Source organism: Hyperolius riggenbachi, chromosome 10 (assembly GCF_040937935.1).
Source record: "Hyperolius riggenbachi isolate aHypRig1 chromosome 10, aHypRig1.pri, whole genome shotgun sequence".
Lineage (NCBI taxonomy): Eukaryota > Metazoa > Chordata > Amphibia > Anura > Hyperoliidae > Hyperolius > Hyperolius riggenbachi.
The window spans coordinates 22,813,556-22,839,911 of record NC_090655.1 but is presented as its reverse complement, the minus strand read 5'-3'; the positions used below and the strand labels follow the sequence as shown (position 1 = coordinate 22,839,911).

At 45.6% G+C, this 26,356-nt stretch overlaps 1 protein-coding gene across 1 annotated transcript in view; it reads right to left on the bottom strand.

Moving 5' to 3' along the window:
* Positions 1-26,356, bottom strand: part of LRRC27 (leucine rich repeat containing 27) — a 93,930-nt gene that overhangs the window by 54,923 nt on the left and 12,651 nt on the right. Inside the window, exons 3-4 of the mRNA XM_068255057.1 lie at positions 22,998-23,128; positions 14,950-15,008 (exon numbers count right to left, since the gene is read on the bottom strand). Of these exons, the coding sequence (XP_068111158.1) occupies positions 14,950-15,008; positions 22,998-23,128 (190 nt within the window). The remainder of the gene's footprint in view (positions 1-14,949; positions 15,009-22,997; positions 23,129-26,356) is intronic.

Here is a 26,356-nt window from a genome sequence, read left to right as displayed (position 1 = left end):
TTTTCGCTATCTACCTTTTCCTTGTCGAGAACTATGTGCCAACACTGTAAAAGCATTAAACTTATTGACGTTAATTGATTTCTCGTTGTAAATCACAGTTGGACATTTTTGTGTATCTGCTGGGTGTGAGAGCGTTTGCATCCTGCTAGGTGGGGTGGGGGTCCTGCATTCTGCAAGGTGTGTGTGGGGGAGGTCTGCATCCTGCTAGGTGTGAGTGTGTGCTTGCATCCTGCTAGGTGTGAGTGTGTGCTTGCATCCTGCTAGGTGCGGAAGTGTGCTGGCATCCTGCTAGGTGCGGGTGTGTGCTTGCATCCTGCTAGGTGCGGGTGTGTGCTGGCATCCTGCTAGGTGCGGGTGTGTGCTTGCATCCTGCTAGGTGCGGGTGTGTGCTTGCATCCTGCTAGGTGTGAGTGTGTGCTTGCATCCTGCTAGGTGTGAGTGTGTGCTTGCATCCTGCTAGGTGCGGAAGTGTGCTGGCATCCTGCTAGGTGCGGGTGTGTGCTTGCATCCTGCTAGGTGCGGGTGTGTGCTTGCATCCTGCTAGGTGCGGGTGTGTGCTTGCATCCTGCTAGGTGCGAGTGTGTGCATGCATCCTGCTAGGTGCGGGTGTGTGCTTGCATCCTGCTAGGTGGGGGTCCTGCATTCTGCAAGGTGTGTGTGGGGGAGGTCTGCATCCTGCTAGGTGTGAGTGTGTGCTTGCATCCTGCTAGGTGTGAGTGTGTGCTTGCATCCTGCTAGGTGCGGAAGTGTGCTGGCATCCTGCTAGGTGCGGGTGTGTGCTTGCATCCTGCTAGGTGCGGGTGTGTGCTGGCATCCTGCTAGGTGCGGGTGTGTGCTTGCATCCTGCTAGGTGCGGGTGTGTGCTTGCATCCTGCTAGGTGCGGGTGTGTGCTTGCATCCTGCTAGGTGCGGGTGTGTGCTCGCATCCTGCTAGGTGCGGGTGTGTGCTTGCATCCTGCTAGGTGCGAGTGTGTGCATGCATCCTGCTAGGTGCGGGTGTGTGCTTGCATCCTGCTAGGTGCGGGTGTGTGCTTGCATCCTGCTAGGTGCGGGTGTGTGCTTGCATCCTGCTAGGTGCGGGTGTGTGCTTGCATCCTGCTAGGTGCGGGTGTGTGCTTGCATCCTGCTAGGTGCGGGTGTGTGCTTGCATCCTGCTAGGTGCGGGTGTGTGCTTGCATCCTGCTAGGTGCGGGTGTGTGCTTGCATCCTGCTAAGTGAGGATAAGTCTGCATCCTGGTAGATGATGGTGTGTTTTTTCTTCCTGCTCGGTTGGGTGAGGGTGTGACATGTCATGTGACAGTACAGAGGCCACATTGCGATTGGCTGGCTGCACAACACCTGCAAACTGAAGAGGAAGTGAAGAAAGACCTGTATTGGAGGTAATGAAAAATGGTCTGCTCTGTTGCAATTCTCCATTAACTACGTACAGGACCAGATCCCACCCCCTAGCTCCCTCTCCCAGGCCCGCCAAGCTCCTGTTACATATAGTCCTCTGTAACTCTCCCTAGACTTTCAAGTCTTTGTAGGGCCACACCTCCAACAACGCATTCAGGTTCAAATAACTACTATCACAACAGTAGACAGAACTTGATGATGTTAGTACATTGAGTTTTCGGAGAGAAAAAAGGTTTATAAGCGGCTGGTGCTTCTGCCTAGCAATCCTTGATCCCAATTGGCCTGTTCTCCGCTTAGCAGTGAGCATAGTTTATCTTCTGTTTACTGAGATGGTAAGATGGCTGCCCAGGTGACTAAACTGAATGCACTGTTCATATACAGTGGCTTGAAAAAGTATTCGGCCCCCTTGAAGTTTTCCACATTTTGTCACATTACTGCCACAAACATGAATCAATTTTATTGGAATTCCACATGAAAGCCCAATACAAAGTGGTGTACACGTGAGAAGTGGAACGAAAATCATACATGATTCCAAACATTTTTTACAAATCAATAACTGCAAAGTGGGGTGTGCGTAATTATTCGGCCCACTGAGTCGATACTTTATAGAACCACCTTTTGCTGCAATTATAGCTGCCAGTCTTTTAGGGTATGTCTCTACCAGCTTTGCACATCTACAGACTGAAATCCTTGCCCATTCTTTGCAAATCAGCTCCACCTCAGTCAGATTAGATGGGCAGCGTTTGTGAACAGCAGTTTTCAGATCTTGCCACCGATTCTCAATTGGATTTAGATCTGGACTTTGACTGGGCCATTGTAACACATAGATATGTTTTGTTTTAAACCATTCCATTGTTGCCCTGGCTTTATGTTTGGGGTCGTTGTCCTGCTGGAAGGTGAACCTCCGCCCCAGTCTCAAGTCTTTTGCAGACTCCAAGAGGTTTTCTTCCAAGTTTGCCCTGTATTTGGCTCCATCCATCTTCCCATCAACTCTGACCTGCTTCCCTGTCCCTGCTGAAGAGATGCACCCCCCGAGCATGATGCTGCCACCACCACATTTGACAGTGGGGATGGTGTGTTCAGAGTGATGTGCAGTGTTAGTTTTCTGCCACACATAGCGTTTTGCATTTTGGCCAAAAAGTTCCATTTTGGTCTCATCTGACCAGAGCACCTTCCACATGGTTGCTGTGTCCACATGGTTGCTTGTGGCAAACTGCAAACAGGACTTCTTATGCTTTGTGTTAACAGTGGCTTTCTTCTTGCCACTCTTCCATAAAGGTCAACTTTGTGCATGACTAATAGTTGTCCTATGGACAGAGTCTCCCACCTGAGCTGTAGATCTCTGCAGCTCGTCCAGAGTCACCATGGGCCTCTTGACTGGATTTCTGATCAGCGCTCACCTTGTTCGGCCTGTGAGTTTAGCTGGATGGCCTTGTCTTGGTAGGTTTACAGTTGTGCCATACGCCTTTCATTTCTGAATGATCGCTTGAACAGTGCTCCGTGGGATGTTCAAGGCTTTGTAGCCTAAGCCTGCTTTAAATTTCTCAATAACTTTATTCCTGACCTGTCTGGTGTGTTCTTTGGACTTCATGGTGTTGTTGCTCCCAAGATTCTCTTAGACAACCTCTGAGGCCCTCACAGAGCAGCTGTCTTTGTACTGACATTAAATTACACACAGGTGCACTCCATTTAGTCATTAGCACTCATCAGGCAATGTCTATGGGCAACTGGCTGCACTCAGACCAAAGGGAGCTGAATAATTATGCACACCCCACTTTGCAGTTATTGATTTGTAAAAAATGTTTGGAATTCATGTATGATTTTCGATCCACTTCTCACGTGTACACCACTTTGTATTGGTCTTTCACGTGGAATTCCAATAAAATTGATTCATGTTTGTGGCAGTAGTGTGAAAAAATGTGAAAAACTTCAAGGGGGCCGAATACTTTTGCAAGCCACTGTATATACAAAAAGTATATATATATATACAGTGGAGGAAATAATTATTTGACCCCTCACTGATTTTGTAAGTTTGTCCAATGACAAAGAAATGAAAAGTCTCAGAACAGTATCATTTCAATGGTAGGTTTATTTTAACAGTGGCAGATAGCACATCAAAAGGAAAATCGAAAAAATAACCTTAAATAAAAGATAGCAACTAATTTGCATTTCATTGAGTGAAATAAGTTTTTGAACCCTCTAACAATAAAAGGCTTAATACTTAGTGGGAAAACCCTTGTTTGCAAGCATAGAGGTCAAATGTTTCTTGTAATTGATGACCAAGTTTGCACACATTTTAGGAGGAATGTTGGTCCACTCCTCTTTGCAGATCATCTCTAAATCCCTAAGGTTTCGAGGCTGTCTCTGTGCAACTCTGAGCTTGAGCTCCCTCCATAGGTTTTCTATTGGATTAAGGTCCGGAGACTGACTAGGCCACTCCATGACCTTAATGTGCTTCTTCTTGAGCCACTCCTTTGTTGCCTTTGCTGTATGTTTTGGGTTATTGTCGTGCTGGAACACCCATCCACGACCCATTTTCAGTTTCCTGGCAGAGGGAAGGAGGTTGTCGTTCAGGATTTCACGATACATGGCTCCGTCCATTTTCCCGTTAATGCGATTAAGTTGTCCTGTGCCCTTAGCAGAAAAACACCCCCAAAGCAAAATGTTTCCATCCCCATGCTTGACGGTGGGGACGGTGTTTTGGGGGTCATAGGCAGCATTTTTCTTCCTCCAAACACAGTGAGTTGAGTTAATGCCAAAGAGCTCTATTTTGGTCTCATCAGACCACAGCACCTTCTCCCAGTCACTCACAGAATTATTCAGGTGTTCATTGGCAAACTTCAGACGGGCCTGCACATGTGCCTTCTTGAGCAGAGGGGCCTTGCGAGCCCTGCAGGATTTTAATCCATTGCGGTGTAATGTGTTTCCAATGGTTTTCTTGGTGACTGTGGTCCCTGCTAATTTGAGGTCATTCACGAACTCCTCCCGTGTAGTTCTAGGATGCTTTTTCACCTTTCTCAGAACCATTGACACCCCACGAGGTGAGATCTTGCGTGGAGCCCCAGAGCGAGGTCGATTGATAGTCATTTTGTGCTCCTTCCATTTTCGAACAATCGCACCACCAGTTGTCACCTTCTCTCCCAGCTTCTTGATAATGGTTTTGTAGCCCATTCCAGCCTTGTGCAGGTCTACAATTTTGTCTCTGACATCCTTGGACAGCTCTTTGGTCTTTCCCATGTTGGAGAGTTTGGAGTCTGCTTGATTGATTGATTCTGTGGACAGGTGTCTTTTATACAGGTGACTATTTAAGACAGGTGTCCTTAATGAGGGTGACTAATTGAGTAGAAGTGTCTAACCACTCTGTGGGAGCCAGAACTCTTAATGGTTGGTAGGGGTTCAAAAACTTATTTCACTCAATGAAATGCAAATTAGTTGCTATCTTTTATTTAAGGTTATTTTTTCGACTTTCCTTTTGATGTGCTATCTGCCACTGTTAAAATAAACCTACCATTGAAATTATATTGTTCTGAGACTTTTTATTTCTTTGTCATTGGACAAACTTACAAAATCAGTGAGGGGGTCAAATAATTATTTCCTCCACTGTATATATATATATATATATATATATATATATATATATATATATATATATATATATATATAAATAATGCTTATTATTACTGTATTATTATTTAGTATTAATAAGTACTAAATAATAATAGTATTTATATATTATTATTATTTAGCATTTATACAGCGCCAACATCTTCTGCAGCGCTGTACAGAGTATATATAGTCTTGTCACTAACTGTCCCTCAGAGGAGCTCACAATCTAATTCTCTACCATAGTCCTATGTCTGTATGTATCGTGTAGTGCATGTATCAGTCTAGGGCCAAATTAGGGCGGAGCCAATTAAACTAGCCATATGTTTTTAAAATGTGGGAGGAAACAAGAGTGCCAGGAGGAAACCCACACAGATACGGGGAGACCATACAAACTCCATGCAGATAGTGCCCTGGCTGGTATCGAACCCACCGTGCTGCCCACATATAGCGCGTACATCTTCCGCAGCACTGTTCAGAGTACTGTATATTGTCTTGTTACTTAACTGTCCCTCAGAGGAACTTACGATCTAATCCCTACCATAGTCAGATGTCCATGTATGTAGCATAGTCTAGGGCCAATATTTTAGGGAAAGCCAATAAACTTATCTGTATGTTTATTTGGGGATGTGGGAGGAAACCGGAGTGCCCAGAGGAAACCCACGCAGACACCGTAAGAACAGACAAACTGCATCCAGCGAGAGTTCTAACCACTACGCCACCGTGCTGCCCTCATGCTTATAGGAGTGCAGTCCATCACCACAAAAGGAAAGCTTATAGGCCATAACGGTCCTGAGAGGCCCTAATATTTTGCTTTTAACTGACAGGAGAATAAATGTTCCCTCTTTCTTGCGTCAGAGTTCTGTTGACATTCTGTTTTGACGCGTCCATCAGATCCGAAGCAGAAACATAACACAGCCTAGGAGATGGAACAATGGCTGCAACCACTACAGTCTGAAGCATCCAGCATTTTGTTTTTTTCCTACTCTTAATTAAAGTCATTTAGGTTTCAATAAATCCCTAATAGATCTTTGTCGAGTGGGATTTGCGGAGACGTGACTCCTGGCGGTGGTGGTTTTTCTCTCCGCTTTTTACCGTGTAGCGGTTGAGATTAATTGCAGCCGTTTTCTTTGCTGCTGAGCACGGATGTTTGCTAATGCACTCTGACAATTGTATTCCGCCCTGCACCAGCATTGCTTATCTAGACAGTTCCCCCAAATGCATTTCATGCTGTGACAATGCTGTATTGTATTTCTCTCGATTTGTTAGGCGTCTGAAGTAATGCAAATGGACCACTTGGAATTTCAGTTTAACGTCTTGTTATCTTTGCCGCAGTTTAATGCTAATAAACACACGGATTAGCCACAAGGTTAAAGAGTACCTCCGGACAAAATTAGCTCATTACAAATGCACTGTTTATTATCCCCTAACAGGGAATGGGCAATTAAACGGATGAATAACTTGCCCACCTGCCATGGCATTTTTTCCTCGAAGCATGCTGAGAATCCTGATTGGCGGCTGATGAGCTGGGGGTGGGCCATGGAAACACAAGTGGGGGCGGCATCAGAGCTCGAGACTTCTTGGCGAGGCTTCAGGCAAGTGACAGGGGGATGAGGTTTAAAGAACACCTGAAATCATATCGATATGGAGGCTGCCATATTTTTTTTCCTTTTAAATACCAGTTGCCTGGCTGCCCTGCTGATCCTCTGCCTCTAATACTTTAAACAAGTAACTTGTCTATATATCTTATCTAAAGTTTACACAGCAAATCTAGCTGCAAACAGCTTCAACAGTTTATGATTATTTATTCCTGTGATACAATGAGAGCAGCCATGTTCTGTTTGTCACATTCCACACAGGCAAGCTGCTCTGCATCTCCAGCCCTCGGCCTGTGAAAACTTCACTCCCTTCTCCTCCTCCCTCCTCCCCTCTGCCTCTGAAATCTCTGGCAAGTAACCTCCTCCTCCTCCTTCCCAGACTGAGCTCCCATAAGCCCGGTTGAAAGTGCCAAGGCACTCTGGAGGAGCTGTGGGCTAGGCTTGTTTAGTTTATAGGGAATTAGAGTGTTAAAACAAAAACAAAAAAGTATTTGGCTTGAGTGCCCTATAAACTATATGAAAGGAACACAATTATGCAATGAGTAAAAGTTTACCTCGGATCCACTTTAAGCCATAGACCCTGAACAAGCATGCAGATCAGATGTTTCTGTGTGATCTAGATCCTAGGTTCTCAATGTGTGGTACGCGTACCCCAGGGTGTACTTCTGATGGTACTAGGGGGTACTCGGGCTTGATATACTTAACCAAGAATAACAAATTTAAAATTTTAGAAAATAATAAATCTTATTCAAAACACCAAATTAGTGTTTTTTAGCTCATTAAAAGCAATAGTAAATGCTTGGAAATTGTTTAGAACCAATTATCATGTACTACAACTAAATATATATTTGTCAAGGGGTACTTGTGATAATGTTTACTATGCTAGGGGGTACTTGGTGAGTACAGGGTTTTAAAAGGGGTACATACCAATTAAATGTTGAGAAACACTGATCTAGATACTACTACAGCCAGATAGATCGGTTGGATGCTAGGCGAACGGTATTGTTTAAAAGGGTATAAATATGGCAGCCTCCATATCCCACTCAGGTGACCTTTATGAGTAATGAGCACTTGGTCGCCGGTGCCCTGGAATTTCACTGGAGGTTCACCACCAGAAGGGAAAAATTAATAACGTTGATTCTCTCTTTCTAATGGCAACTGTGAAGGGCTGGGATATATTTGGCAACAAGTGAACAGTCGATTTCTGAAAATGATGTGCTGGAAGTAGGAAAAATGGACAAGCGTTAGCATCTCTGCAGATTTGACAAGGGCCACATTGTGTTGGCTAGACGACTAGCACAGACCATCTCCAAGACATCAGGTCTTGTGGGTGTTTCTTGTATGCGCCTGCTAAAAGTGGTCCAACGAAACATGGTTAAAGAGGAACTCCAGCCTAAACAAACATACGGTCATTAAGTTACATTAGTTATGTTAATTAAAATAGATAGGTAATATAATCTCTTACCCACCCTGTTTTAAAATAACAGGCAAATGTTTGATTTCATGATGGTAGCCAACTTTTTGGTTGAAAGGAGGTGACAGGGAGCATGAGACACAGTTCCAACTGTCCTGTGCCCTAAGCACCTCTCCCAGTTGCTAGGCAACGTGAATAACAACATAGGGAATCCCATCATGCTCTGCACAGCATCAGGGGGTAAAAAGCCTGGGCTTTTTTTCTTTGATGGGTGGAGCTTAGCTAAAAATGCAGCTAAAAATGAGGCTTGGGTAAGAAAAACAAAGTTCTGATGCTGTGAAACTGTTAAAGAAACACCAAGCCTTTTCAGTTCTGCTGAGTAGATTTTTAGTCCGGAGGTTCACTTTAAGGTCATGTGGGCGAAGGGATCGGCAGGCGTCTGATAGACGTTTGTGTTAATTAAAGGTAAGGGCCCTTTTACATTTAATGCGTGAGTGTGCGTTAGTACGCGTTGGTAAGCATTTTTTCTATAGCAGTGCATTGTGAAAAAGATTTCAGTTAAAATGTGTTAAAGGACCACTGTCTCGAAAATCTTAAAATGTATAATATATGTAAACATACAAATAAAAACAAAAGTTTGCTTTCTTAAAACAGAAAGAATTTGCGATAATTCAGGTTGGAGTGAGCTTGAGATGTCTCCCAGTGCATCACTGCTGAATATATGCAAATTAGCCATTGTTAATTTGCATATATTAAGCAGTGATGCACTGGGAGAAATCTCAAGCTCACTCCAACCTGAATTATCACAAATTCTTTCTGTTTTAAGAAAGCAAACCTTTGTTTTCCTTAGTATTTTAGTAAGGGGGCTTTTAGGACCATTGTAGTCCCTCACACACTCCAATGAGTTCTGGGTCACCATGAACTTGCTGGTAAGTCATATACAAATAAGAAGTACCTTTCTTCCTGAATAAAATGAGTCATAAATTACTTTTCTCCTATATTGCTGTCACTTACAATACGTAGTAGAGATCTGACATTACAGACAAGTTTTTGACTAGTCCATCTCTCACATAGGGGATTCACAGCATGGCCTTTATTCTTTATAAAAATACTACCTGAAAAAGATTTATACAAAGATGCTAGCCAGCCTTCCTGCTTATCATATACTTGTTTGGCAGTTGGATGAAGCAACTGCTATTCACTAAGTGCTTTTAAAAATAAAGAAAACCCTGAGAATCCCCCATGAGGAGATGGGCTAGTCCAAAACCTGTTAGTTCGGTCAGATTTCTACTACTTACTGTAAGTGATAGCAACATAGTAGAAAAGTAATCTATGGCTCATTTTACTCTGGAAGAAACATAATTCTTATTTGTATGTTTACATACATTTTAAATTTTAAGATTTTCGTGACAAAGGTCCTTTAAGTGGGAACTGTGCCATAGGAAAACGTGAGCATTACTTTGAAAATCAGTTTTCTTTCCGTTATAACTGAGAGCGACTGATTAAGTGTAAACAGGGCCTAATCAGGAGTCCAGCAGTGGTTATCTGGAGCTGTTCCACCCTAAAACCATAAATTGGTTATCCCCGAGAATAGCAGTTCTGCTCCGCTACAGTAGAAAGAAGGCTGATCCTGATGACGGCATTCCTGCTCACTCTGCTTGGATGGCCTAGGAAATAAACCATCTTCCGTGCGTCATTATGCAGATTACTAATCAGGAACTCAATCATTAAGTCATTAGTCTATCGCAATCAAATCAGCATCAAAATTATTTCATAATGAAATACATCTGAAGAGGAGCACGGAAATTTACGGCGCCGTCATACTGTGCTGAAAGAGACGCGTCCTTCACGATAACCGTAAATTAACCGCTTACGCACGCAGACGCCAGCTAAAAATAACCTACAAAATATCACAGTATATCTTACCTAATAAAATCATGTGCGCCGCCTGGCCGTAGAGGAGCGCATGTGCGCAACAGTGGTTGTGGCGCAGTATGGCGGGAGGCCGTCTAGTGCTCGTTAATGGAACGAGCCAAATTATTATTATTTTTTATTTATATAGCGCCAACATATTCCGCAGCGCTTGAATACAACCAAAAAATGTACAGCAGAGTCCCAAGCAGCACGAATATTACGGCAAAAACAGTAAACATTAGTAAACCTTAGTCAGTCACATTTTGCTCGCTGTTAATTGTTGTTTGACATCTCTGTACAGATAAACTCAAATCAAACCTGAACCGAGTGAAATTATTTAAAACAAACACATGATGTCCCTGCAAATGAATACTACATACTTACCTCGCCGTCAGTTCCCTTCAGAAGCTCACCATTTTCTTCTTACAACGACTCCTTCCAGTTCGGACAAGATTTTGTAAGAACTGAAATATATCAGTTGCTGTCAGTTTTATATCAGTTGCTGTCAGTTAAAACTGAAAGGAAAACTGATGAGCAAGGTAATGTCCATGTTTGCCTATAGCTCAAGTGGGCGATTTTACAGTTTAACAGTGTGCTGACCAGGAAGCTGTTATGGGGTAATGGCCATTTTCAAAATGGAGGACAGAGAATTCCCTTGATCACAGTGGATAAAAAGAATGCAGAGAGGAGAAAGAGACTGATGAGTAGACTACACGGGAGGTAATTATGACATGTGTGTGTTTAATTTGACTTTTAATTTTCAGTTCAGGTTTGCTTTAACCACTTAAGCCCGAAGGGTTGAATTTTTTTTTACATCCGAGCAACTTTCACCTCCCATTCATTTGCCAATAACTTTATCACTACTCATCACAATGAATTGATCTATATCTTGTTTTTTCCGCCACCAATTAGGCTTTCTGTTGGTGGTACATTTTGCTAACAGCCACTTTACTGTAAATGCATTTTAACAGGAAGAATAAGAAAAAAACTGAAAAAATTCATTATTTCTCAGTTTTCAGCCATTATAGTTTTAAAATAATACATGCCTCCATAATTAAAACTCACGTATTGTATTTGCCCATATGCCCCGGTTATTACACCGTTAAAATTATGTCCCTATCACAATGTATGGCGACAATATTTTATTTGGAAATAAAGGTTCATTTTTTCAATTTGCGTCCATCACTATTTAGAAGCCCATAATTTATTAAATCATATTGATATACTCCTTTGACATGCATATTTAAAAAGTTCAGACCCTTAGGTAACTATTTATGTTGTTTTTTTTATTATTATTATTGTAATTTTTTTTTTATTTAAACTTGTATGTGGGTATTTTTTGGTGTGGGAGGTAAACAGGGAATTGTAAATGTTTGTAAATGTATTTTATTCAGTGTTAAGTGTTTTTGGTGTAGTTAGCTATTTGGCCACAAGATGGCCACAATCAAAAAGTCCTGGGAGCGATCGATCTCGCTCCCAGGCAGAAGAAAGGAGACCAGAGCTCAGAAAAGCCGCAGCGTCTGGAGAGATGCTGTCAGCTTTTCTCCGGGGAGGTCCGATCAGCGAAAGGGATTTATAATCCCTTTCACTGATCGGTGGACTAGCGGCCAGCTGCGGTGGCGCGCATGGGGGGGGGGCTTAAGTGGTTAAAGCACCTATCTAGAACCTCTCTAAGGGCCTGAGCCCACTAACGCAGTTGTACGCAGTTGTGTCCGCTTTTCAGCATCTGTAACATTGAGGTGTACAACTGCGTTAGTGGGCTCAGGCCCTTAAAGGGGAACTTTGGCCTAAACAAACATGCTGTCATTAAGTTACATTAGTTATTTTAATTAAAATAGATAGGTAATATAATCTCTTACCCACCCTGTTTTAAAAGAACAGACAAATGTTTGTGATTTCATGGGGCAGCCATCTTTTTGGTTGAAAGGAGGCGACAGGGAGCATGAGACACAGTTCCAAGTGTCCTGTGTCCTGATCACCCCTCCCAGCTGCGCGCTAGGCTTCAAATCTCAAAATTAAAAAAAAACAAATTCGTGCCAAAACAGCAAAAGGAGAACAACATCAGAAATCCCATCATGCTTTGCACAGCATTAGGAGAAAAATGCCCGGGCATTTTTCTTCTGTGCAGCTAAAAATGAGGCTTGAGTAAGAAAACCAAAGTTTTGATGCTGTGAAACTTAAAGAAACACCAAGCCTTTTCAGTGCTGCTGAGTAGATTTTTGGTCTGGAGGTTCACTTTAATAAGCATCAGTTGCAAAAGAAAAACAAAAGTGGAGATCAGAATGCAGATCAACAAATTCAAAATATTCCAACTCCTTATTGACTCCATAGGTATCCTACCTGCCTACATGACACAAAGTACTGTAATTTAATTTGCGTGGCAGTCTGAATTCTCCTGACATGTTCACCTAGTGCAGGTGGCTGTCATCTTGTATAATAATGTTACATCCAGTTCAATGTGTAAACATCACACTGCTAGTCTCAGACTGCACAGCTTTTTATCTTTATGCACAAGCTCTTCCAAGGTTTATCTCCTACATTCAGAGATGACAGAATAACCACCATCCTGGAGAGCTCATTGCTGTGGTTCAGTGTAACACCACTCAGGCTGCAGGACAAAATCAAACTAAACTTTTTAATCGTTTTAAGATTTTTTTTTTAAGTGAACCTGAAGTGAGAGTGATATGGAGGGGGCCATATTAATTTCCTTTTAACAATAGCAGTCCTGTTGATCTTCTGGCATCGGTAGAGTCACAACCCTGAAGCAAACATGTGGCTAATACAGTCTGACTTGAGTACCTGATCTGAAGTATCAAAGACACAGGACAGCCAGGCATTGTGTATTGTTTAAAAGGACATAAATATGGCCGCCTTAATATCATTCACACTTTGGATTTCCTTTTACACTTGCATTGCCAGTGTGCGTTGTGTTACCCTTTTTTACCGCAGGGTAACACAACAACAAGTCAATGGAGCCTTTTACACTTACAGCATATTCATCCTGCCGCAATCCCCATGCACAACCTGCAGCGCATTACCGCAAGCACATCGATTAATGCATGGTGCTTGGGTCAATGGTAGTTTATGAGCGATGCAGGTAGTGTAAGCGACAGAGGGCGGTGCGTTACGGTGCGCATGTGCAGACTGACGGGAGTCCTGGTGACGTACGTCCTGCCCCATCTCTGTTCTCCCGTGCTTCTTTTGCTCCATGTCATCTCTGTTCCCCTGTGCCTCTTGTCTCCATGTGCTTCTTTTGTCCCCTTGTGTCACCTCTGTTCCCCCGTGCCTCTTGTCTCCCTGTGCCTCTTTTGTCCCCTTGTGTCACCTCTGTTCTCCCGTGCCTCTTGTCTCCATGTGCCTCTTTTGTCCCCTTGTGTCACCTCTGTTCCCCCGTGCCTCTTGTCTCCATGTGCCTCTTTTGTCCCCTTGTGTCACCTCTGTTCCCCCGTGCCTCTTGTCTCCATGTGCCTCTTTTGTCCCCGTGTCACCTCTGTTCCTCCGTGCCTCTTGTCTCCATGTGCCTCTTTTGTCCCCGTGTCACCTCTGTTCCCCCGTGCCTCTTGTCTCCATGTGCCTCTTTTGTCCCCTTGTGTCACCTCTGTTCCCCCGTGCCTCTTGTCTCCATGTGCCTCTTTTGTCCCCGTGTCACCTCTGTTCCCCCGTGCCTCTTGTCTCCCTGTGCCTCTTTTGTCCCCTTGTGTCACCTCTGTTCTCCCGTGCCTCTTGTCTCCATGTGCCTCTTTTGTCCCCGTGTCACCTCTGTTCCCCCGTGCCTCTTTTGTCCCCCTGTGCCTCTTTTGTCCCCTTGTGTCACCTCTGTTCCCCCGTGCCTCTTGTCTCCATGTGCCTCTTTTGTCCCCGTGTCACCTCTGTTCCCCCGTGCCTCTTTTGTCCCCCTGTGCCTCTTTTGTCCCCTTGTGTCACCTCTGTTCCCCCGTGCCTCTTGTCTCCCTGTGCCTCTTTTGTCCCCTTGTGTCACCTCTGTTCTCCCGTGCCTCTTGTCTCCATGTGCCTCTTTTGTCCCCGTGTCACCTCTGTTCCCCCGTGCCTCTTTTGTCCCCCTGTGCCTCTTTTGTCCCCTTGTGTCACCTCTGTTCCCCCGTGCCTCTTGTCTCCATGTGCCTCTTTTGTCCCCGTGTCACCTCTGTTCCCCCGTGCCTCTTTTGTCCCCCTGTGCCTCTTTTGTCCCCTTGTGTCACCTCTGTTCCCCGTGCCTCTTTTGTCTCCCTGTGCCTCTTTTGTCCCCTTGTGTCACCACTGTTTCCCGTGCCTCTTGTCTCCATGTGCCTCTTTTGTCCCCGTGTCACCTCTGTTCTCCCGTGCCTCTTGTCCCCCTGTGCTTCCTTTGTCCCCCTGTGTCACCTCTGTTCCCCCGTGCCTCTTTTGTCCCCCTGTGTCACCCCTGTTCCCCGTGCCTCTTTTGTCCCCCTGTGTCACCTCTGTTCCCCCTTGCCTCTTTTTGTCTCCCTGTGCCTCTTTTGTCCCCCTGTGTCACCTCTGTTCCCCCGTGCCTCTTTTGTCCCCCTGTGTCACCTCTGTTCCCCCGTGCCTCTTTTGTCCCCGTGTCACCTCTGTTCCCCGTGCCTCTTTTGTCTCACTGTGCTTCTTTTGTCCCCGTGTCACCTCTGTTCCCCCGTGCCTCTTTTGTCCCCATGTAACCTGTTTCCCTGTGCTTCTATTGTCCCCCTGCATCATCTCTGCTTCCCCTATGCCTCTTTTGTCCCCATGTCACCATGGTTACTACCAGCGTGAGTAGAGCAGTGGGATTCACTGCTGGGTCGGGGACATGTGAATTACTACTCCCAAAGGGGGGGTTATAGAGCACAGGGTAGCCCAGCCCGAGGCCCTTGCAGAGGGTGAGGCTCCAGGCTACTGCTTGCTTTGCTTGTAGTGGACATATGACTAAGAAGATGTCAGTGCTGTATAAATACATCATTATATTATTCACATGCTGTATTCCTCTGCTTAACCATACACGAACATTTACAAAAATAGATATACAATATACACTCAATATACACTCACCGAGCTCTACGGGAAGAGCCTTAATTGGGTTTCCTTCCAGGAGAAGATACTTCAAGAGCCTGCGAGAAACAAAGTGTTTTACTACATTCCTTGCAAAGCAGAGACTCACTGATCAGTCAGTGCCCAAATTCACCCATTTTAGAATTCATATAAACCTGCGCCCACATGTGCCAGTAGCTAATGTACAGTTATCTGTACATTCATATCATGACATCGTTATACCGTATAACACAGAACTATTAAACACGCTCATATTTAAAAGATGAACTGCAGTGAAAATGATATAACAAATAAAATTGCTTGTTGTTTACAATATTCATTTATAGATTTAGTCAGTGCTTGCCCATTGTAAAATCTTTCCTCTACCTGATTTACATTCTGACATGTATCCCTGGTGGTGACATCTTTAGTCCTACCAGGTGATCTGTGCGGAATGTTCATTACTGAGAGTTCTATGCACAGAGGGAGATACTTCTTGCTTGGCAGCTGTAAAAAGTTATTTCCCACAATGCAATGAGGTTCATAGACAGGAAACTGTCAGAACCATGGTCATGACATCACACTGTGGGAGGGGTTTCCCCACTATGGCCTCAACTCACTAAGCTGCTTTATCAAACACTTTATCAAACGTTTGATATTTTACCTCGTGGATAAAATCTAATTTTAAATTCACTAAGGTGTTATAGATTGAACGTTTTATCGGTAAAACATTCGATAAACATATGACATCTTAGTGAATTTAAAATGAGATTTTACCCATGAGGTAAATTATCAAACGTTTGATAAAGTGTTTGATAAAGCTTAGTGAATTTAGGCCAATATCAGCCATACAGACACCCCTGATGATGTATTTGAGAAAAGGTAAAGATGTCTCATGGGAAAGGGGGTATCAGCTACTGATTGGGATGAAGTTCAATTCTTGGTTATAGTTCCTCTTTAAGTAGTTAATGGTTAACTCTTTTCATTCTACTATTCACTATTTGTGACCTTGAGACTATACTGTGTACTCCTATCTGTTTATTGCCTGAGGAAGCGGGAATATACCCGTGAAACGCGTTGCACTGTTTGTTTTGGAGTATATTAATAAACCTGTTGTCATAAAACTGCCGATATCTTGTCCACCACCACCTCCTGAGGGATTTTAAGCCTTTTAGAACCTTCTATCCTGCTGGCGTCTCTGTTCACTCTTACATTACCAATATCCACCCCTGGTGGAGGGGTTGATGCCCATTTTTTCCTTATCTACAGAGAGCGACTTTTAATCCTGAGTGAGGACAGGTCTAATCTCCTCACCTGCCTATACAGTGGTAAACTAGGCGGTAACCCACGTTTGTGAGTATATACAACACTATATTGGGCTCTCGGTATTTCTTTTGTCTTTACCTTTTCATTCAACTGTCGGACGTCGGACACGTTCTCCCCAGCCCCTATTGTCGGATTCGTCCGACGTAGGGTAGGGTTGCTGGCGCCACCATCTAGTCCAACACAGCATCAGGAACTTCCAATCAAAGTGTCAGATATAGGCCTCAATTCACTAAGCTCATCTTCTGTCTTTAATAACGTTTCTAGAGTGGTCACCATGGTGATGAGGCATGTCATATTCAGGAAACATTTTACCTCAGGCAAACCTAAAGTTAGCTTTTCTGTCTTTAAGTTAACTCTTCAATCCTTAAAATAACTCCAGAGTTAAAGACAGGCTGTTTATTAACTGCGTGTGAAAATAACTACAGAGGAGGTAACTTAAGGAATTGAGAGATAAGATAACTCTCTCACTGTGTGGTGGAACGTTTTGTCTCGCCTTATCTCCAGCATGATGTTAGTGAATTGAGGCCTAAGTCTGACACTTGGATCTCAGCCGGCAGCATGTAATAAATGTATTCCGTGGACATGTTTGTGACGTCAATGACTGCGCTGCTGTCACATCCAGTCCAACATGACGTCAGGGCCACTCTGACTTACACAATTAGGTGCGACGCTTGGATTTCCTCTGGCACCACAAAGATCTGTTTACCGGCAGCACAACACACCTGTTTTTTTGCGTTGCGGTGCAAAAAACAGAATAATTATATGACCCCGCGGCAGAGTGCGTTGACAGGATCATATGCATAGCATGGGGCATTCAGTGACATCATCCCTGCTGGGCAGGAAGTACATCACTGGGATTTCCGTCGCTCTCCACGCATGAATGGCCCCATACACTTGCATTGCACTTGTGACACCTTGCGGTGAAAAAGCGTAACGCAGCACAAACTTGCAAATCAAGTGTAAAAGGGGCTTGAGGGTTTTGTCATTATTGATTTATAAAGCGCCAACATATTCCGTGGCGCTGTACAAAGTGAGAAACAAATAATACAGAAAATGGTATGCACCAATATACAAAAGAACAAAGGGTAAATTCCTGCGCTGCTATGGCACTCAATGGTAGTAGGAATGCTCCCAGGTGCTGCTCCAAGCGCTGGGTGGCTCCAGCAGTCTGTGCAAATGGAGAGAAGAAACAGGAGCGCCTATCTGGTGCATTAACGTTTTATTTAAGAACATAAGCGCATTAAAATTACACTTACAGTGTGTAAAGGAAGATAAGGAGTTTCTCAAGGCCTGCCGACAGCTCCTCTCCTAGCTCTCTCGCTTGGCCAGAGCGAGAAGCGCGATGGTGCGTTGTGGAGCAGGGTCTGGTGGGCGGGGCCTCGTCACGCCCCCATTCAGTGACATAATCCCTGCTGGGCAGGAAGTACATCACTGGGATTTCCGTCGCTCTCCACGCATGAATGGCCCCATACACTTGCATTGCACTTGCGGTGAAAAAGCGTAACGCAGCACAAACTTGCAAATCAAGTGTAAAAGGGGCCTGAGGGTTTTGTCAGTATTGATTTATAAAGCGCCAACATATTCCGTGGCGCTGTACAAAGTGAGAAACCAATAATACAGAAAATGGTATGCACCAATATACAAAATAAAGAGTTGGTACAAAAAAACAGAATTGGTAATTACAGTGACAAAAGTAATATGAATAAAATGTGTATCAAATTCCAAGACACAAAAGGGTGAGAGAGCCCTTGTGAGCTTACAATCTAAAGGAATGGGGGGCTGAGGGGGCAAGAAGTGAGGTAGTATTAAATATTCAGTATACTACAGTGTGGGCAGTGTGCTTTTAGGATATCTAGTAGGAAGTACAACTTGTCTTTAGGACAAAGGGGAAGTGGCCTAAGGTAGGGCATTTGCTTGTTGAAACAAGTGAGTTTTGAGGGAGCGTTTAATCAAAGGTTGGATATCAAAGGTTGGAGAGTGACTGATGTATTTTGGCAGGGTATTCCAGAGGGGTGAAGTACGTGAGAAGTCATGTATACATGAAAGCGAGGAGATGATTTTAGAGGAGAACAAAAGACGGTCATGTGTAAGTCATGAAAGACATCTACTGACTCCACGTACGTCTATGTATGCCACCGGTGAGCTGGGCGCAGGGAGAGCTGAATGACAGCTCTCCTTGCTATCGCTCAAATCCCTGGCAGTGTTAAAGTGAAACTGAAGAATCACTAAAAACAAAGTGTTTCACTTACCTGGGACTTCTCCAAGCCCCCAGCAGCCGTCCTGTCCGCACCGGTCCTCCATTTTCCCGCCACGTGCAGTTTCATTACCGCTGACTTGTAAGTTGATGGCAACTGCACCTGTGTGCCCCGAGCCACGCGCATCCTTCTTCGCATTCCCGTCCAGCAGGACGCTATTGCGGACAGGAACATGCAGGATATGCGTGGCCAGGGCTGCGCAGGCGCAGTTGCCATCAACTTACAAGTCAGCGGTAATGAAACTGCACCGCGGCGGGAGAATGGAGGATCGGTCAGGACCGGCGCGGGGCAGGACGGCTGCTGGGGGCTTGGTGAAGCCCCAGGTAAGTGAAACACTTTGTTTTTAGTGATTCTTCAGTTCCGCTTTAAATAGTATTCCCCCTCGTAGTCGCAGCAATCTGGAGGGAGGAGTAATTTCGGGGTCCGGCGATCACTGGTGCTTCGAATTACCCTTACGCGCCCCGCACAATATAACATTACTGCTATGGCGGTAACTAGCTTTCACCTGCTTAGACTGACTCCCCCCAGTGATGTACAGGGGAGGGGGGACAGACAACAGCTGATTCTGTACAATGCAGGCGATCAGCTTGTCTGCAGCTCTCTCAGCTTTAAGGATTGGGAGAGACGATCAACCAGTTATAATTACAGATCACAAACTATTGCCATGAGAAATGGGTGGAGTTCTTCTTTTCTCTTCTATGACCTAAATTCATCTCTGCACCCATCTATAATAACAGCATAAGACAATAACCTCCCACAAGCGTAGGGGTTCCGCTATCTATTGTTCTTTTCCTTGCATTCATTATTTTGCAATCATTGCAGTCGTGCGAGGTTCGCTTTAAATTATGTATTCTGCAGAGCTAAATAATTCATGGCAGCCTGTATTACATTCTCCCATTCAAAGCTGTTTCTAGTCAAGTGATACAAGGTCTGTAAAACAAAATATAAAGTCGCTAGATACACTCTGACACTGGTATAAAACTTTCATGGGCTGAGGACCGGACCTCTTATGTGCTCTGACAATTTCTTTATTCAGAGCCGCTGCATTTTATTACTGAAATGTGTGTATTTATGAGCAGGCGAATGCATAGAGTTTACAGCGCTACTTGGCAGCAGGGCCAGTTCTAGCTACAATGTGGCCCCCGGGCAAAAGTAACTTGGCGGGCCCCCCTAGCAATGCCCTTCCCCACAGTCACCAACCCAACTGCCAGGACGCATCCCACCACACTCCCAGCCACACAAAATCATTAGGCGTTTATCATATGTCCCTAAAAGCATTGTTGGGGACCCCATTATTCCCCTCCTACTTTCCCTTAGAAATCCAGAGTGTACACAGCGGGGTCTTACCTAATCCAGGCAGGACACAGGAGGCAGCGCCATGCTCTACAATCCTGACTCCTCCCCACAGCGCCTCTCTTCCTCATTCCCTGCAGGCATGTATGGGCGGGGTCACCATAGCTGGAGGGGAGGGGACACAGGAGGCAGCACCATGCTCTACACTCCGGACTCCTCCCCACGGAGCCTCTCTTCCTCATTCCCTGCAGGCATGTATGGGCGGGGTCACCATAGCTGGAGGGGAGGGGACACAGGAGGCAGCACCATGCTCTACACTCCAGACTTCTCCCCATGCCGCCTCTCTTCCTCATTCCCTGCAGGCATGTATGGGCGGGGTCACCATAGCTGGAGGGGAGGGGACACAGGAGGCAGCACCATGCTCTACACTCCAGACTTCTCCCCATGCCGCCTCTCTTCCTCATTCCCTGCAGGCATGTATGGGTGGGGTCACCATAGCTGGAGGGGAGGGGACACAGGAGGCAGCACCATGCTCTACACTCCAGACTTCTCCCCATGCCGCCTCTCTTCCTCATTCCCTGCAGGCATGTATGGGCGGGGTCACCATAGCTGGAGGGGAGGGGACACAGGAGGCAGCACCACACTCTACACTCCGGACTTCTCCCCATGGCACCTCTCTTCCTCATTCCCTGCAGGCATGTATGGGGTCACCATAGCTGGAGGGGAGGGGACACAGGAGGCAGCACCATGCTCTTCACTCCGAACTTCTCCCCATGGTGCCTCTCTTCCTCATTCCCTGCAGGCATGTATGGGCGGGGTCACCATAGCTGGAGGGGAGGGGACACAGGAGGCAGCACCATGCTCTTCACTCCGGACTTCTCCCCATGGTGCCTCTCTTCCTCATTCCCTGCAGGCATGTATGGGCAGGGTCACCATAGCTGGAGAGGAGGGGACACAGGAGGCAGCACCATGCTCTTCACTCCGGACTTCTCCCCATGGTGCCTCTCTTCCTCATTCCCTGCAGGCATGTATGGGCGGGGTCACCATAGCTGGAGAGGAGGGGACACAGGAGGCAGCACCATGCTCTACACTCCAGACTTCTCCCCACAGCGCCTCTCTTCCTCATTCCCTGCAGGCATGTATGGGCGGGGCCACCATAGCTGGAGGGGCGGGGACACAGGAGGCAGCACCATGCTCTACACTCCGGACTTCTCCCCATGCCGCCTCTCTTCCTCATTCCCTGCAGGCATGTATGGGTCACCATGGCTGGAGGGGCGGGGACACACAGCGGGGTCTTAAGTAATCCAGGCAGGACACAGGAGGCAGCATCATGCTTTACACTCCTGACTCCTCCCCACGGAGCCTCTCTTCCTCATTCCCTGTAGGCATGTATGTGCGGGGTCACCATAGCTGGAGGGGCGGGGACACACAGCAGGGTTTTATCTAATACAGGCAGGACACAAGGGGTAGCACCATGCTCTACACTTCGGACTTCTCCCATGCCGCCTCTCTTCCTCATTCCCTGCAGGCATGTATGGGGTCACCATAGCTGGAGGGGAGGGGACACACCTTGGGGACCGCTTCAGACTCTGGAGCCCTTGGACAATTGTCCCCTTTACCTCTGTGGAAGTGCCGGCCCTACTTGGCAGGACTTGCAGCTCATCCGCAGCAAAAATAGATTTTGGATTTTTGTCGTGTCATAAACTCTTTTCTGTAGTATTGTTGTTACTTCCTGACATTGTGGCATCACTAGAAGTGAGACTCCGGTCTTGTGAAAGGCTGATCCTGTCACACCTGAAACTCTTCACTAATGACCAAACTGACCCTCTCCAGTTCGCCTACAGAACAAACAGGACTGTAGATGATGCCACCAACAGCGGCCTGGAATACATCCTGTCCCATCTGGACAAACCGGACACCTACGCCAGGATCCTCCTCCTCGACTCCAGCTGCGCCTTCCATACTATCTCCGGAACCACGGATTACCCTGAAGCGGGGTGCGTAGTACAGAACTGGTACTTTAGCGGCATGGCGCTGAGAGCAGAATCAAACTGTTTCGCCTCAAGTGCCCATTGTTGATGACCAATGAGATGTACATATTTCCAAGTTGGACATTTTTATGCAAATATATGCAGTTTGAAAATGGACCAATCAATTTAAACCCAGGTTTAAATCAATTGGTCCATTTTGAAGCTGCATATATTTGAATGAAAATGTGCATAGATGAGCGCTATTGTAGCTGATCGCCTACAATTGGCTCAGTTACTTCAGTTACTAGTACCCCATTAACCACTTCAGGATTATAAGCTTACACCCCCCTAGTGACCAGGCTATCTTTTTTTACAATTTAGTGCTGTGTAGTTTTAATAGCTCGCTGCAGAGCCATACCATTCAGCACATAAGTAATCCCCCCCCCCCCCCCCCGTCCTTTTCTGTCCACCAACAGAACTTTCTGTTGGTGGGCTCTGGTCGCTGCTCAAATGTTTATTTATTTTTTATTTATTTTTTTATAAATTTCCCTATTTTTTTAAATTATTTCCCCCCCCCCTCCTCCCCCCACCAGCCAATGACAGCGATTGGCTGTCATAGGCATCAGCCTATGAGAGTCGATCGTTCCTGAGCATCTCTAGGGGACAGCCGAGTGACACGACTGTCCCCAGTACAGCGCTGCCGTAGATCACTGTACAATGTAAACAGACGGCAGTTTCACCGTCTAACAGTCTCCTAGTGGGCGATCGCCGCCGGTAGACTGTTGACGGAGCAGAACTCCCTCATTTAAGCAGGGATGTGCGCGATCCCCTGCAAAACCTCGCCCCAGGACTTGACGCCAATTGGCATTACACGGCCTTGGGGCTGCCACCTTGCAACTGCCAATCGGCGTTAGGCGGTCACAAGGAGGTTAAGTGGCCACTCACTGATACTTTCTACAGGAGTTTGTTGGACACACACCCACCTGATCCAAATGACTTGTCCATCAGTGACCACAGGGCTGTCAGGTGCTGTAAGTTCAGCAGCCCTGACGTGTGTGAATTAGGCTTATCTCCAAAGACCCGCAGCTACAATCTAACCACTGGGATTACTGCTGCCTGTGTATTCACTATTTCCTGACTCCTCCAGAGAGGAGGCCTTCCTGATCTCCTGCCAGCCCAAATAGAGTGAATACCAAATCCTAGAATTGTTGATGGACAGATGTACCTGTGCTTCCCAATGGTACCGGGCAGACTTGTGATTTCATTGTATCGAAGATCCAACCAGATGAGGTTTGGCAGATACAGGAAGAGACTGTCGGGAAGAGAGCTGAGGACATTTCCTTGAAGATGCAGATTCTGGACAAACATTACAGAAAATACATTAGCATAGAACACAGCTTTATTGCATTATTTCAATCGTACTGCATGTAGAAACTCTTATATGACTGATATTATTTTTTATTAGTACTTATATAGCACTGACATCTTTTGCAGCACTGTATAAAGTATATAGTCTTGTCACTAACTGTCCCTCAGATGGGCTCACAATGTAATCCCTACCATAGTCAGATGTCTATGTATCGTGCAGTGTATGTATTGTAGTCTAGGGACAATTTAGGGGGAAGCCAATCAACTTATCTGTATGTTTTTGGGATGTGGGTGGAAACCCACCCAGACACGGGGAGAACATACAAACTCTGTGCAGATAGTGCCCGGGCTGGGATATGTACTGTGGACTCAGCGCTGCAAGGTGAGAGTGCTAACCACTACGCCACCGAGCTTCCCACACTTAAAGGGGTTCTGTGGCATGTGTAAAAAAACAAAAACTGACACTTACCTGGGGCTTCTGTAGCTGTCATGTCCCACGCTGTCCTCCTTCGATCCTCCGTTCCCCGCCGCCGGTCCCGGTCTAATATTCATCTAACTAGACAAATAATGCTAACTCCCGCGCACACCATTGGGAGCCCACTGCGCAGGCGCAGTACGAAGCTTTCTTGTACTGCGCCCGTGCAGTAAGCTCCTGCTGACGCGCTCGGGAGCAAGCACGCGCGCAGCTGCAGTCTAGCTACAGGAATAATTCTACCGGGACCGGCGGCGGGGAACGGAGGATCGAAGGAGGACAGCGTGGGACATGACAGCTACAGAAGCCCCAGGTAAGTTTCAGTTTTGTTTTTTTTTTTTTACACATGCCACAGAACCCCTTTTAAGTAAAAAAAAAAAAAACAACAATTGCATCTGTAGAGCTAACAATGCTTTGTTCCTTTTTTTCTTTCTCTGCCTGAAAGAGTTAAATATCAGGTATGTAAGTGGCTGGCTCAGTCCTGACTCAGACAGGAAGTGACTACAGTGTGACCCTCACTGATAAGAAATTCCAAATATAAAACATTTTCCTAGCAGACAATGGCTTCTGAGAGCAAGACAGAGATAAAAAGGGGAATTTCTTATCAGTGATGGTCAAACTGTAGTCACTTCCTGTCTGAGTCAGGACTGAGTCAGCCACTTACATACCTCGTATTTAACTCTTTCAGGCAGAGAAAGAAAAAAAGGAACACAGCATAGTTATTTGTGTGCTTGGCACTGTACATACCCATGTCTATCTCATCATGTCACATGTCACTTCGGGTATCCTTTAAAGGGAATCTGAAGCAAGATATGAAGACTGCCATATTTATTTCCTTTTAAGCAATGCCAGTCGCCTGGCTGCAGGGCCGGGGGGCGAGGCAGAGGCGAGAGAGGCTCCAGCCTCAGGGCGCAGTGTAGGAGGGGACGCACAACTCACTCAGCTATCATTCCCCTATTGTGTTTGATACAGAGAGAAATAAGAAAATGGGATACATGGCAGTAACTGCAAGCCAGATAACTAGAGATTAAGGTGTTGGGGACCCTGGGCACCTCTTAGTCTAATAGCAATCAGTGTGTCACTGCTGGGGTGGGAGGGATGGAGGGGCGCACTTTGGGGTCTCAGCTTTGGGTGCTGGAGGACCTTGTCCCGACTCTGCCTGGCAGCCCTGCTGATCCTCTGCCTCTAATACTTTTAGCCGTAGACCCTGAACAAGCATGCAGCAGATCAGGTGTTTCTGACATTATTGTCAGATGTGACAAGATTAGCTGCATGCTTGTTTCTGGTGTGATTCAGACACTCCTGCAGTTAACTAGACCAGCAGGGCAGTCAGGAAACTGGTATTGTTTAAAAGGACTGACAGCAGAGCTTCGGCATCTCGATCCGGAGACAATTTAATTGGCTACTGACCCTGTGATAAATGTGAGCCAATCACATCACAGTAATCACAGGGCAGAATAGGGAAAAGACGGCACTAGCCAGAGCCACCTGGTCCCACTTACATACCTGATATTTAACTCTTTCAGGCAGAGAAAGAAAAAAAGGAACACAGCATAGCTATTTGTGTGCTAGGCACTGTACATACACATGTCTATCTCATCATGTCTCCTCGGGTATCCTTTAATCGATAACAGGCTGTTTATCGAACCGTATAGCTTTGGAGCTCTGGTATTCTTATTTTTCAGCAATATATTCCTGTAGATATACCATTTGCATCTTTTTAAAAAAAACCTCCTCACTTGCACTAATTAGATCCTATAACTCAGACAACTAAACAAACAAGAATGACATTTCTAAAGGTTGGGCTGATATGAAAGTTGACCTGGATGAAGCCTTTAGAGCCACATTTCAGCGATGACAAATGCTTTATTGTCAGGTATGGTTGCCAAGGTCTGAGCCGCAGTAACCGAGCATAATACCGGCGTCCGCAACACGCAGGTTCTGTGTCACGGCCAATATATCCTCCCGTCACATCAACAATAGTCACCGGAAACCACATCGCTATAACTCACTACAACTAAAGAGGACCTGTAGTAAAAGTAACATAATGAATAAAATTGCTCATTGTTTACAATAGTCATTTATAGATTATTTAGTCAGTGTTTGTCCATTGTAAAATCTTTCCTCTCCCCGATTTACATTCTGACATTTATTACTGGTGGTGACATCTTTAGTTCTGCCAGGTGATCCGTACGGGATGTTCCTTACTGAGAGTTCTATGCACAGAGGGAGATATTCCTTGCTTGGCAGTTGGAAAAAGCCGTTATTTCCCACAATGCAACAAGGTTCACAGACAGGAAACTGTCAGGACCATGGTCATGACATCACACTGTGGGAGGAATTTCACCACAATATCAGCCACACAGACTGATCTATTCGAGAAAAGGTAAAGATTAACAATATTCTACTACTTTATTCCTATAGTAAAATATTGGTAATCTTTACCGATATTTTACTATGAACTAACCTAACCGTACTCTCACACAGGACCCTCCCTCTACTGATGCCTAGCGCTAAGACCTCCCTCTACGGATGCCTAACCCTAAGACCTCCCTCTACTGATGCCTAACCCTAAGATTTCCCTCTACTGATGCCTAACCCTAAGATTTCCCTCTACTGATGCCTAACCCTAAGATTTCCCTCTACCGATGCCTAACCCTAAGACCTCCCCTCTACCGATGCCTAACCCCAAGACCTCCATCTACTGATGCCTAACCCTAAGACCTCCCCTCTACCGATGCCTA